This window comes from Haliaeetus albicilla, chromosome W (assembly GCF_947461875.1).
Source record: "Haliaeetus albicilla chromosome W, bHalAlb1.1, whole genome shotgun sequence".
Taxonomy (NCBI): Eukaryota; Metazoa; Chordata; class Aves; order Accipitriformes; family Accipitridae; genus Haliaeetus; species Haliaeetus albicilla.
In genome coordinates, this window is record NC_091515.1 from 3,085,926 (window position 1) to 3,100,074 (window position 14,149).

Genomic DNA, 14,149 nt, shown 5'->3' on the forward strand with positions numbered 1-14,149 from the left:
AGGGGTGTTTGGACCAAAGGTTGCTCCAGGGAAGGGCTGATGTGTTTGACTTGGTGATTGAGGAGACCCCCGACTGAAGTAGAAGGAAGAGAATTTCTTTTAGACCAGTGGAAACTGCTGCAGAAGGAAGGAAATGGAGAAATTTGTCTTAAAAATGTCTTATTAGTGAGATGTGGCAGAGCACAGAAGGTCTGGAAGAGGCATGAGCTGTTCAAGCTGTCAGGATGCAATCAACAGTGGGGTCAGGTTATGTTTGCACTGTGGGTTGGAAGTGCATGTGGGCTGTTGCAGCTCAAAAATAGTTAATTTTTTTTTTTTTTGTGGGGGAAGCAAGGAGGCCTGTTGGGAGCTGCTAAGAATTACTCTGCTTTTCATTTTACCCCATCTGTGTTTGGACAGCTCTTCCTTACCCCTTGTGCTGACTTCTGCTCTCTCATTTATCTGTCGTGGTCCTTGTTTTCACTCCCTGGTTTTTAAGCATAAGGTTTTAATGAGGATTTGAGCTAGCTGATGTGGCGTGGGCTTGCCAGCTTTTTCCTTGCAATTAAATGGGAAACAGTTTAGTCTTACAGAAATGAAAACTCAGGCTCTGATCTCCAGGAGTTGGGCTTTTTGGTAAAAACAGTAACATCTCAGGAGTGATGATAACTTGCTAGGAGGTTGGACTGGGTGATCTGCGATGATCCCTTTTGACCTGAATGATTTTGGGTTCCTGTGTTGGCTGCGGTGGGTTGGGGGGCTGCACAAGGGTTCACGGCTGGGGAGGGAGGAGAACCTCCACTAGCAGCCCTGGGTGTTGTAGGAGGCACAACCAAGGCAGGGTGGAAAAGGAAATACAACGTAATGACAGTGTGCTTTAAAAAAATAAAATTAAATTAATGAGGGTTCGGCACCTTTCCCCCTTCTATTGCAATTGACCTTTTGTCTTTCTCTGTCCTCTTGTTTCCTTTTTCTGTCCTTTATTTCTAGCAAGACTGAGGACTGGGGGTATCTCAATGAAGATGGAGAGCTCGGCTTGGCTTATCAAGGTTTAAAGCAAGTTGCCAGGTCAAATGCTTTTCTTTTCTCTGCTGCTGCTTCTCCCCTCTCTCCCTTTTGCTTGCCCTTTTGTTTCTTTCTCTTCCTCTGCTGTTGTCCTCTATAGGACCCATTGTCTTCTCTGAGAGCAACCAGAGGTAGAATATCCAAACTGGAGGAATTGAGACCCTCTTCTAATTTTCAGAGGAGTCGTCGCGATTCTAATTGGGCATTGCTGATGGTGGTTGTTGTCACTAATGCCTGAGCTGTGATTCAGTAAGAATTATGTTACATTAACGGGAAATTGTGTGATAAAGGTGTTGGGAAGCTGTAATCTCCAGGAAGCCAAAACAAACAAACAAAAACATTTTAGATTTTTTTTTTCTCCTAATTGCACTGAGATAGTGTTTTCTCCCAATCCTTGACATGTCAGAAGTGGAGTCCCTGTGCTTGTATTGCAACCCTGTCCGCTTTGCATGCTTCTGGGGATTGTGTGCTCCCATCCACGCATTGCCTATAGGTACAAGGAGGAAGGTGCGTTGTGGACACCCAGTGCTATCCTTCCACAGCTCTCCCCATGTCCTGCTCTGGTCGGCAAATATCTCAGCGGGACACACCAGGGCTGTACCCGCAACCTCCGTATCTCCTGGAGATGCCGGTGATTCTGTAATGATCTCTCATCTCCAAGCTGATAAACGTTTAGAAACACAAATGGAGATTAAAGCAAGGCAGAATGACTCCTGGATTCTTTTCCTGGTTCAAGCTGGTGCTTGGAAGAGCTGATAAATGTTAATCAGTCTGTGCTCTCCTGCAGGGTGGTTATGAGGCTCCAATATATATATATGATTTTTAAAAAAAGATTAAATGAGCTGATTAAGGACACTATAGAGAGGAAAAATTAAAATAAACTTTTGTATCAAGTAGTCTAAAGCAGTCACATCTAGAGGGATCAGAGTAAAACCAGACAATAACAGGGATGATTAATTTGTTTTTCAAAGCAATGTAGGAACCCAAGTTTGTAGAAGGAGCGTGTTTTTCTGAGGGTGGCTCATGGTTAATCCGAACCCACATGAAGAAATAAAATGAAAATTAAGTACTTAATACTTATTTCATGGTGGGCCTGTATTTTCCAAGCCTATTAAGAATATAACTCCTGACAACATGATTATGAGGCTGAGTGTATTATTGGCCACGTTTCTATAGCTGGAAAATATCCTCTTCTTTTGCTAGAAAATGGGAGTAGAGATTGGGTTGTTTAGCTCTTGTAAAAATGACAACAAAAAACCAAACTGGGAAACGATTAATGCTTTTCATCCAGAAATCTTCCACAGAAAGCATGTGTTCTTTTATACAAGCCTTAAAAAAACAAACCACAAAACAACAAAGAAACCCTCCCTGCTTAACAGTTCACAGGTGTGAATGTCCATGAATTTCCCAGTGGACCCAACAGAGTTGTAGCTTTTTTCCCCACTCACTGGCACAGCTCCGTGTCTGTGCATGTCCTGGGTAAATGCTAAGCTATTGACACCAGAATCTTCCTCATCTTTGAGGATCACTGCTTGGATCCGATGCCAGAAGAGATGAAGCCCCTGAGCCCGGTGCGTGGCTGTCCGTGGATGTGCTCTCCTGGGCAGAGCTACGAGTTACAGCTCGGGATGTGGGCTTGGATATCCCTCTGGGTCATTCCTCCTCTTTGCCACCATCACCCTGTGTAGTCTGGGACTAATACTTTGCAGTTTGTGGCTTGATATCCTTTTCTTGGAGTCCTCATCCCTTCTGGAGTCACTTACTTCAAGCTTCTGGAGAGAGCTGGTGGGCTAACGAGATTTCCATTTAGCAGAGGGTAGGGAATACCCTTAAAAAAATCAGTTATTGTGTCACTTGCCAGGTTTGTCAGCATCCCCATCAGCATGGGTGTGTGCAGGAGGGCAGTTAACATCTCAGTGATGAATCATTCTTCCACTGGATTAATGAAGGCATTCTGGTTTTAGCAAATAGCCGGCTAATGGACTAAATAAATGTCTTACCCTTTAGCTCAGCATTTCCCCTCACCCCAGGGTTGTCCTTGTGCACAGGGCTCAGGGCAGGGCTGGAAGGAGACCTGTAGGAGAGGGTGGCAGGACAAATCACTGGAGAAAAAAATTGGGTACCCACCTAAAAGTGGGAGAAAGACTTGTTTTGGTGACTTCTGTCTGCCGTGTATCATAGTGTTAGTATTTTTATGTTGTGGAGTACAAGGAAACAAGTCTTTTTGCCCCTGCTTAAGAGTCCTGGTGAAGTCAGGAGTGATGATGAATGCTGAGAGCAGGAACTGATCACGGTGACAGAGAATTGCCTCGTGCATAGTTTTCTGCAGGTAGTTTATGAATTAAAATTGAGATATATGTGAATATACTTCTTCTTAAGCAAAGATAAATAGCAGCTCTACAAACAGCTAGAAGGAATGAAGGGTTTCAGCTTCTTTCTGCCTTGAAATTCCCAGCAGTAGCAAAGCTGTGGTAGTCCAGCCAAACGGAGTCATTTGCAATGCAGTTCAGTTTTCAAGAGTAAGAACTGATGTTTGAAAGCGGGTGAGCGCAAGAACAAATGCCCTTCAAGCTGAGCTTTTGAAAAAAAACCTGCAGGTGTTGATCTGCTCTGCTTTCATGCCATGCATTTGCTTTGCCAATGGGAAGAGTAAAGTTTGTGATACAGTTACAGAAAAAAGGGAGCTCTTGGAATTTTTTTTCTCCCCTTTTATTTAAAAAAAACCCAACCTTTTGATCTCGTGTCTCTAATTTCAAAAGTATTTAATCTGCAGTATAGCAAATGACAGACTAATATGGCAATAATAGCCATAAGCAGGCCTTTGCATGTGTCAGTTTTGTAGGGAGGTTGACTGGGAACATCTCCCAAGCTGGCTGACTTTGAAGGATCTAAACTCAACTGGTGGTCCTTTTCTCAGGTTGCTGGAAGCACAACTCCAGGATCAGAAGAGAGAGCACGAGGAGGAGGTAGAAGCTCTGAAAAACCAGGTGGATGCAATGAAAGAAGAGCTGGAGAAACAGCACCAGGCTTTCCTGCAGACCCTGCAGCTGTCTCCGGAGGCCCAGGTGGAGTTTGGACTTCAGCAAGAAATTACACGTCTCACCAATGAAAATCTGGTAAGAAGCTGTACTGAAAACACAGCCTAAGGAAGAGGGGAAAAGAAATGGGTTGAGAGAAAAGAGATAGGAAATGGGGAGGGGAAGGCACTGGGGTCTCTTCCACCTAAACTCTCTGCAGGATCCTTCAGCATCTTCTACTGGTGCGTTTGGGAGTGTTGGTACTTGGCTTTGAGCTGTTGTTCAGTGGCTAGGACTCTTGTGACTCCCTAGGTACTTTTTTTTTTTTTTTTTTAAGCCTGCCTACTTTGTGGCTCTGCCTACCAAATGAGATTGCTGAAGTCATGGGGGACCCCATCCTCTAATTATGTACAAAGACAACGCAATCCTTTCTTCTTGTTTACATTTATCTGGGATGTGGGGGGCATTTGCCACTCTGAAGAGTTATCCTGACTGATCATAAATTTTCCTTTTCTCACCTCCTCTATCTATGTGCAAAGTCTGGAGTGAATATTGGCCCCTCCTAAGTTCAGGTGAGGGCTTTCTTGCCTTTCTCAACAACTGTAGTATCTAAATAGTGTTGGAACCATTTAAAGATGATTAACAGCCAGGAGTAAAAATGCTTCTGGGGGTGTGTTGTGAGTATTGCCTGCTGTGTAGGCTACCTCTAGAAAAAGCAGGCACGCAACATCCACAGTCTTTGCAGTGTAGGTAAGGGTCTCTCTGAGCAATCCAGAAATAACACGGCTCTTCTTCTACCAGGATGCTTACACCGTGCAGTAGTGGTGCATAGACCAGGCTGCCAAGTGACTCCAGCCTCAGACTTACCCGAAATGAATTGTTCTTGGGTTTAATTTTTTTTTTTTAACCCAATGTGTCTTCTGTTTTTCAGGATCTCAAAGAATTGCTAGAGAAGTTAGAAAAGAATGAAAAGAAGCTGAAGAAGCAGCTGAAGATTTACATGAAGAAGGTCCAGGATTTTGAAGGTGACTTGGCTGTTCGTAGACATTGGGGTGGGGAACAGCGCTCTGGTTTCCCTTCTTTGGCCAGCCTTGGAGAGCTGCAGGTTTTTCTCTTTTTCTTTCTATTAAAGTAAGATTTTGCTTGTTCTGGGCACTGAACTAGCAGTGAGCTCATCATTGGCGTGACAGCAGGGAACCGAAAGTCCAAATGAAGGTCCTGGGTCATCCTTAGGCTGTCTTTGAGCAAGCACAGCTGTGCTGCTGTAGCTTTAGCTTGTTAATGTGGTTGAACGTGGCAAATTTGGAAGAGTGTCCGCGAAGTGATGGAGGGAAGTGCTTGCTAGAAGTGTTGGTCTGATGCTTGGTGTACCAGGGTTTGGAGGGTATTTAAAGAACCCTTTTTGCTTTCATTGCTGTCAGTGCGGTGACTCAAGCAGAGATCTAGAGAGGAGACCAGTGGCTAGCAGGCAACTGCTCTGATCGGGCAATTTTGAGGCGGAATTAAGACCACTTAGGATTAAAATATATATGTATATTCTACTTGTCATATTTGTGGTGTTTTCTGATCATCTGTGTTGTATGGAAGGAGCTTCCCATTCTCTGGAGGTGCCGTGATTAATCACATAACCTTGTTCTCATGAGCTAATTTTTGAAAACTAGGCATTAAGTGAAATTAAGCTGAATTAACTGGAGGGTTTCCATGGCTAGCAAGGCTGGTCTCTGTCAGTGTAATTTGCATGCAGCAGGCTGCTGTTTACTGCAGTACTTGCACGCTGGTCTCTCCTGTTTTATTAAACTTTTATAGAAGCACAACGCTCAATGGTGTGCCACTGCGGTTCTTCAGCTTTACAGCCAGCCAGAAGATGTGATGCTTAGGTATTTTTTCATTGCCTGGCTATTTTTTTTTTCCCTTCTGTGAAAATGGTACACTAAAAAGCTTCCCATAGGGTTACTGCCTTCTAGCTTCTGGCTCCTTGGAAAATGAAAAATGACTTCATCTTTTCCTCATTAGGTCCAACTTTTGCACTTTCTTTCATTCAGAGTCAGAACTACTGCTGACTGGTAATTCAAGACCTGGTTCTTTATATTCTTCTAAGTCTGTTGAAGCTGATGACATTATTGGAAATTTAATACATAATGCTTTGACTTGGTGTCTGCTGTAAGGCCAATGGAGGACCTGAATAGCTGTCAATCACCAGGTACCACCTTTCATACTCTTATCTCTTCACAGCATCACAAGTCACAGTACCGGCGGAGAGGAGGCAGCATGAGCGTAACATGCAAGTTGTCGTCCAGAGGAAGGAGAAAGATTTTCAGGGCATGCTGGAATATTATAAAGAAGATGAGCCACTCCTCATCCGAAACCTCGTTACAGGTGAGGAACTTGCTCAGCTCCTATGCATGGCTCCTTCTTCTCTTGCCTGGGAGATCTCAAGATAGGCAAATAGGTCTTCTCAAATGAATCCCTTCTGGGGCTGCATGTTTGTGGTGATGGCAATTTTGGTAGGTAAAGCGGTGCAGTACTAAGCAGGCTGACCAGCATGAGTGGAATCCTTAGGGACAGCAAAAAATGGAAAATGTAAAAAGGCGGCTGTAGTTTTTAGAGCAGGCAGTAACTTGCTGGGCTTCATACGATGTGGTAGTAGATGGGGAGGGGATGGCAGAGGCTAGACCATGGGGTTTACACAGCAATGGAACAAAGGTAGTTTGGTTTATGAGATAATAACAGACTTGTGAGCTCTTTTACGCTGGAAGGTCTGATCAAAATTGTTGCAGCATCCCCTTATTCAATGCTGTTAAAGAAGTCACGCTTCTCTGGCTAAGTGTTAGTATTTACCATCACTCTCTAACCCCAGCAGAGTCTAGTGAGGATCTAAGAAGTGTTCAAAGAGCAGTGCTACCCCATTGCTGTGGTCTTTGAAGTTCCCCTAATGGGACAGGCTCTTCTTTAGAGGCTGCAAATTCCCACAACTGCCATTAGGACTCAGTATCTTGAGGGCAAGAGTGATTTACTATGTCATGAATTTAGAGGGGGGGGGTGGTTTATAACCTGTGAGAGGTATTCCTGAAAGCTTCAGGGAGCTTTTCTAAGGTTATTTGTGTGCTGCTTGGGTAGGCTTTTACACGGCAAAGATCTAGTGCTACCTGTGCATCCGTACGGTGTAATGGGATAGTGTGTCAAACTTCAGTGCAGACAGTGCTACCCTCCCGAGCCCTAGTGCTGCAGCTCTTCTGCTTTGGCTGGCTCCAGCAGGTCTGTCTGTCCTGCAGTTGGACCTCTGGTTCTGTGTCCGCGCTGCAGGGAGGGATGCAAGCTGCAGAGCTGAAATCTCAGCTTCCCCAAGGCTGCGGGGAGAGGGGTTTGCCTGGGTACATCTCCAGCTTTGGTGTTCCTGGCTTCACCTGGCAGTTGGTGAATTTTAAGAGGATTTTTTTAATTAAAAAAAAAAAAAAAAAACAACAAAAAACCAACCCAAACCTTCTAGATCTCAAGCCCCAGGCAGTGTCTGCTACTGTTCCCTGCCTTCCTGCTTACATCCTCTACATGTGCATCAGACACGCGGATTACATCAACGATGACCAGAAAGTGCACTCCTTGCTCACCTCCACCATCAATGGGATTAAGAAGGTGCTGAAGGTAGGTGTCTCTTTTCTCTTCTCTTGGGGTTCAGATTGTGTATGATGGTAATAACCATGTCAAAGTATGTGATATTCAGCACTTGTAGTGATTTTCAAACCCACTCACTCTCCTAGCTTCCCTTTTTAGAAGAACAAGGAGAATTATGATCTTAGCAATAAAACTGCTTGCATTTACAGATTATAAAAACAAATGTTTGCAGGGAACAAATGGCTAATACTGCCCATCTGCAGAGAGACAGCTTCCTGAATCTAGGTGGGGAAACTCAAAATCACACTGTCTCGCTATGCCAGCATCCCCCACTGAAGAGGGGGGTCTCACATGTTTTAATTTTGCTCCTCCAGAAACACAACGATGATTTTCAGATGACGTCGTTTTGGCTGGCCAATACGTGTCGCCTCCTGCACTGTTTAAAGCAGTACAGCGGAGACGCGGTAAGAAACTCGTCACTGATCTGGAGTGTTGGCATTCCTTCAGGAATGGTTGGTCTTCAGGTCTCCTGGGTCTAGTGGCTTCCCTCTGGCTATGACATGGGGTCATCTCTGACTTTCCTCGATTGTTAACTGGATATAACATGAGGCAGCTCCTAGAGTCATAGAATAGTTTGGGTTGGAAGGAATCTTTGAAGGTCATCTCATCCAACCCCCCTGCTGTGAGCAGGGACATCTTCCACCAGATCAGGTTGCTCAGAGCCCCGTCCAACCTGACCTGGAATGTGCCCAGGGATGGGGCACCTACCGCCTCTCTGGGCTACCTGTCCCAGGGTCTCACCACCCTCATCGTAAAACATTTCTTCCTTCTATCTAGTCTGAACTAGACCAGAGGTTCATGGGGCATTGCAGTGAGACAAGACATTTGAGAGCTGAAACCAGGACACAACACACAACAGAATATTTTGAATTTCATAGCCAACCATGCGCTTTGATTTGTCTGAACAGGGGCTTTCTTTCTGGAAGGCTGTTCCCCTGGTTTTAGTAGGTCCCACAATTTTTCACTAAGCAAGATTTTCAGAGGAAAACCATTCCAAATGTTGCAGTTTTATTCTGCACGTTTCTACTGATTTTTTTTTTTCCTGTTCTGTTCAACTAGTTCAAAATAACCACGCTTTGAGACAACAAAAATGCATAATTATAATGTAAGATTTGGGAAGGAAATCCTCTCATTTCTTGCCACCTCAGTAATGTTTCATAAGTTGAAATAAGTTTTATTATAGCCAATCTCTTCTGACAAAGTCAGATCATCACAGTCCTCTTAGTACATTACATGCTGCCATCCTTATAGCCATGTGTTCTGGGTATTAAAATTTTCAACAGAGCCAAAGTATATCGTTTTTCATTTAGTCTTGATTTGTGTTAGATATATTGAGTAGTCAAGCTTTAAGAATAAAGAAAAAAAAATTTCATGGAATCAAATAAACTATTCGGATCATTCACAAGATAATGACTGGTGTGTGAAATCTCGGTGCTGGACTTTCAAGATTTAAATTGAAAAGAAAAATAGTTTAGATCATACTTACTAATAGTTATGCTCCTGTTTGCCCTCTTCTGCCTGGATAACAATGTTACATTTAAAGAAAATCCTCCCCAGAAAACCAGCAGGGTAAAAAAAACCCCAACAAACCCAAACTTAAATTTCACATCCTTTGCTTTGATTTACTGTGTTAAATGAACCAGGTATTTGCGAATTCAGTTGATAATTTGGTGCAAAAAACAGAGGGGAAAAATTGTTCTGAGCAGTTTCCAAAATACTGTTATCTTTAGTTTGAAATCCAAGCTATTTTTAAGAAAATGAGTTTAAAAGAAAATCCCAAACTAAATGCAATTTTGCAGTGCAAGGAGCACAACAGTTTTTCATTGGTCAGGAAAATGGAGAAATTCTGAAGTCAGCTGAAATTGTACATGTTGTATTTTTACCCTTTGCTAGTCAACAAACAACAGCATTTATTTGCAGGATCTGAGATCAGCTGCTTCTCCGTCAAAAGGCAGGGAATAAATTCAATTACTTGGAGAGATTTCTGAACTTCACATCAGCTTAAAATGTTGTCAAAGCATATAGCATGTGGTTATTTTTTTTCCCTAAAATATTAATCTCAAGATATGTGGTTTCCCATAAATAATTGTGACTCACAGGTATAAACAAATAGCTAAAAAAAGTTTCTCAGGGACTGAAATGTCTTTTTCTAGTTCATATATGTTGCAGTTTATACAGATGTTGCTCCTTGCTAAAGTTAAAATGAAAAACTTATCGCTTAATGATGCTTTTCTTCAAAAAGCAGCCCTCTAGTAATAATTTATGAACAAATGGCTAAGTAAATCAAAGGTGATATATGAGTCTTGATCTTTTCTATAATAGACTAAGAATGTACTTTGGTAACATATCTGGATATCTTGTACTCTAAGGTGTTTTTTTTAATGCAGTGATTTTACTGGACTATAAATAGGTGGAATAATGAAACCAGGTGTCTTAATCTCCTTCTGTTTAGGGTTTCATGACACAAAACACACCTAAGCAGAACGAGCACTGTCTGAAGAACTTTGACCTGACCGAATACCGCCAGGTGCTGAGCCACCTCTCTATCCAGATTTATCAACAGCTCATTAAGATAGCAGAGGGCATACTCCAACCCATGATCGGTAAGTTCACAGCACATTAGCTTTTAGGAGAGTATTTTTTTTTTCTGTAATTATCTACTATGAGTGTTTTTCAGACCTTTGTGTGGTGCTAGCATGACTTCTCCCCAAAGGAAAAGCCTGTGGTTGGCCAAGAGGCGTATGTTACCAAGAGTCTTGGTTTGGAGCAGGTCCTCTTGTTAGCAGTGACTTGGAGTTAGGGAGACAGACTTGGATGAGTTTTTTTTATTTTCTGTCATGATAGAAACTTAATAGGGATGAGGTTTTTTTTCCCCCATGATAGAAGATACCTCCTTCCTTTCTGTTGGGGAGGTAGTGACAGAGGTGAGGTGGTGCTGGTGGGACCGTAGCAACAGCATTCCCCTCCAGACCAGGTTCATGGTTAAGCTTTTTATGAGTGGAAATGTGCGTTATGAGGGAGGAGGAGAACTGGGAAGAGGAAAAAGAAACTAATGAAGACCTTGTTTTGCAAGGGTGAGTCAGTATGAGAAGAGTTGCCTCCTCAGCTAAAGCTGTCCTCCTCCTTGCTAAGCTAATTGAGGGGCTGTTCTCAGTGCTTTATATTTTTCTAGCTGCTGGTGTTTTCCTTTGGCTCCCAGCCTGGACTCTTCTGTATCTGGGACTCTTTCCCTTTGCCCTCCAAATGTCATTGCACAAATCCTGGCTGTATCTGACAGCATCACTGCCTACCATCGCTGCATGTTCCTCCTGCTCCTTGCAGAAAGTTGTCCGTTCCTCTATCAGTTAGGCTGTAAGAATTTTATTACTTCTAATCTATCTTCATTTCTCTCAATCCTTTGAGCCAATTAATCATTTTAACTGCAGAATTTAAGGCTCTGTGGTGGGTATAGAGGGAGAATTGATTACAGGTCAAAGGAGAGCTGTTCCCTGTTTCTGCAGCGTGGTAAGTGATTTCTGTGTAGTAACACCAAGGAAAAAAAAGTGTGATCCTACAGATATTTTGTGTGCTTCAACAATTTCATATTATCACAGTAAACTAGCAATTCATGGACCTGTCCTGCTTTCAGAGCTCTCAGCATCCATCGTGTTGCATCACTGAGACTGCTGCATGTTTATGACTGCTCACGGAGGGGTTCTTACCTCTAGTGACTAGTAGGTGGATGCAGACTTTTTTAGCTCATTTTTTTCCCCCTTTTTCAGTGTCTGCGGTGTTGGAAAATGAGAGTATCCAGGGGCTTTCCGGTGTCAAACCGATGGGCTACAGGAATCGCTCCTCCAGCATGGCAGATGGCGACAGCTCCTACAGTCTAGATGCAATCATTCGCCAGCTGAACACGTTCCACAGCATCATGTGTGACCAGGGTCTGGACCCAGAGATCGTGCAGCAGGTCTTCAAGCAGCTCTTCTACGTGATCAACGCAGTTGCCCTGAACAATCTCCTGCTGAGGAAGGATGTCTGCTCGTGGAGCACGGGCATGCAGCTAAGGTGGGACGGGGGCTTGGGGTGGAGACGTACCTGTTTAAGAAAGTTTTGTTAACTTCATAAGGTGGTAGAAAGTAGGAAAATAAAATGCAATGGTGTAAGTAAGGGGAGAAACTGTTTGGGTTCAGCAGGAGACTGATGCAGTGGCAGTTAAAGCTAACCCCCAGTGAGTAATGCCTGTGCAGTGCAGTTTGCTGTGCAGCTTGTGAATTAAATGTATGGTACAGTAATTATCTCTGGGGTGGCCTTTCCCCAGCTTTTCCTCACCCAGCCTGAGTGGGAAGGTTGCACAGCCCAAAGATTACACCAGGTGACGTAGGATGGATTGAACACTGGGATGGAGAAGTCTCCGTGGTTCTCTCCCGCTGCCGTGTCTGCTGGTTTTAATGTAGGAAGCGTTGTAGTGTCAAAGGCTCTGGTTCTGCAGGTGGATCTTAAAGCCAAACCTCTGTTGCTGTGTGCAGTGCCTCTGGCCTCTCATGAGCTGCAGGCAAGTGGCAGCACGGATTTCTGCTGGGCTGGGATCAAGGGTACGCGTGCCCCATCGCTGTCTTAGCGTGGTGTTGTAATAAGGACTGAAATTTGAAATGACAGCTAGTGCAAACCTGCCAGAAAGGGCTCATGAATATTTATCAGCCCTGGCATAAATCTATCTACTTCTCGGTGTAAATGATTTAAACCTTGCTTTTGCTACCCTCTCCCCTTCCCACAGTGGATCCTTTGCATGCTCCCCTTGAGCCTAGGAGTGGGCACAGGCAAAGGCATTTTTTGTGTAGATAATTTTCAGAGGTACTTGGGTACCTTGCAGGATTTTGTTAGCATTTAAAAGCTTGTTAAAAGCTTAATTTTAATTGACTTTTGAAACTTGAACAAATCTGAATGCTGTAGAAAAGCACATCCCTTGTGCTGTTCAGCTGTTACATGGCTCATCTGTTTCTAAGGTACATAGAGTATAAGTTTTGCTTTGAGTTGTTGAGTATTAAGCTTTGGTCTGGTTGTCTCTTGCCATGTGTATCACAAATATGCATCACAAAAAGCCACGCATACCAGTACTGCAACACACCTTGAGTCTCGCAGAGGATTTTTGAGATGCTACGTCTTATCTCTTGGCGCTCAGCTCACATCTTGTCTTGGTTGCTTACCCAGGTTTAACATAAGCCAGCTGGAGGAATGGCTGCGTGGGAAGAATCTGCAGCAGAGTGGAGCAGCACAAACTTTGGAGCCCTTGATTCAAGCAGCACAGCTTCTGCAGCTGAAAAAGAAAACCTCGGAAGATGCTGAGGCCATCTGCTCCTTGTGCACATCGCTCACAACCCAGCAGGTAGAGAGCAGGGCAGAGACTTAGACCAGAGGCTACTGATAATTAAAGGAGTGGGAAAGGGTGGTCAGTGTGCCATTCCCACCACGGGGACAACTTGTCCTTTTCAAGACTGATGTTAGGTACCTGACCCCTGTCAGAGGCAGTCGCCACGGTGGCTCCTCTCTTACAGTGCCACTGATGGTGCTGGAGCTCCAGAAATCCACAAAGATGAAACAGAGCCCTGAGGAGTTCATGGTATAAGTCAGACGCTTGGGATTTTAAACCTACCTGTTGTCTTTTGCCAGGGTCTAACCTGGTTAGGTCTGCAGGATGCCCACCCAAGATTTGGAGTGGGAGGTTGAGAATTGCCCACCTAGGCTGGCTGCATCCGACCTTAAACTTTGAGACTCCATTAAAAGAGGATATAAACTCATGGGTTTTGCTGCTGGATTGCCTGGCCTTCATTTGATAATGCCGAAGGAAGGGAGAAGTGAGAGGTGTGAGCTGATCTCCAGTGGTTCTTGGAGATCCTTTCTCCTCTATCTCCATCTCCCTGACTTGAATGTGTGTTCCTGAGAGAAGCCAAGGGAGGTGGTAGGGGAGGAGCAGGAGTGAGGGAGCATCGGGAGAAGTGTTGTAAAGGTGATATCAGAAGTAATGGGAAGCGGTCACCCGTGTCACCATGTGCCAACCGAGTGGAGTCCCTGTATAAATCTGTTGTTCAAGTCTATTCCCAATTTACAAAAGCTGCCATAAGAAGTGACTTTGAGAGGTCCATAGAGGCTTACCATACCTTAGAGCAGGCAAAGGAACACCAGGATGATACTTGTGCTACTTCTGCTTCTCAGTGGTGTCATGGAAGACTACTTATGGCCATATCAAGACAAACTGTTAGTGGTGCTTTGTATTCTAGAAAAGTTTAGCTTCTTTTAACTGCCTGTAATCCTATTTTGTTTTCAACAGATTGTAAAGATACTTAATCTCTACACTCCTGTGAATGAGTTTGAAGAACGTGTGACAGTAGCTTTCATACGAGACATACAGGTAAATTAAAGGGCTGTGAAGTGGAGGAGTT

The 14,149-nt window shown here is 43.9% G+C and overlaps 1 protein-coding gene across 4 annotated transcripts in view; it reads left to right on the plus strand.

The window, feature by feature from the left end:
* MYO5B (myosin VB) overlaps positions 1–14,149 on the plus strand; it is a 151,963-nt gene that overhangs the window by 134,097 nt on the left and 3,717 nt on the right. For 2 of the 4 annotated variants that reach the window (XM_069775237.1, XM_069775238.1), the window contains exons 30-39: positions 970–1,047; positions 3,962–4,160; positions 4,993–5,086; positions 6,294–6,437; positions 7,549–7,700; positions 8,045–8,134; positions 10,183–10,333; positions 11,492–11,777; positions 12,921–13,095; positions 14,038–14,118. In XM_069775237.1, the coding sequence (XP_069631338.1) occupies positions 970–1,047; positions 3,962–4,160; positions 4,993–5,086; positions 6,294–6,437; positions 7,549–7,700; positions 8,045–8,134; positions 10,183–10,333; positions 11,492–11,777; positions 12,921–13,095; positions 14,038–14,118 (1,450 nt within the window). The remainder of the gene's footprint in view (positions 1–969; positions 1,048–3,961; positions 4,161–4,992; positions 5,087–6,293; positions 6,438–7,548; positions 7,701–8,044; positions 8,135–10,182; positions 10,334–11,491; positions 11,778–12,920; positions 13,096–14,037; positions 14,119–14,149) is intronic. The other 2 variants (XM_069775239.1, XM_069775240.1) reach the window with 1 other exon arrangement.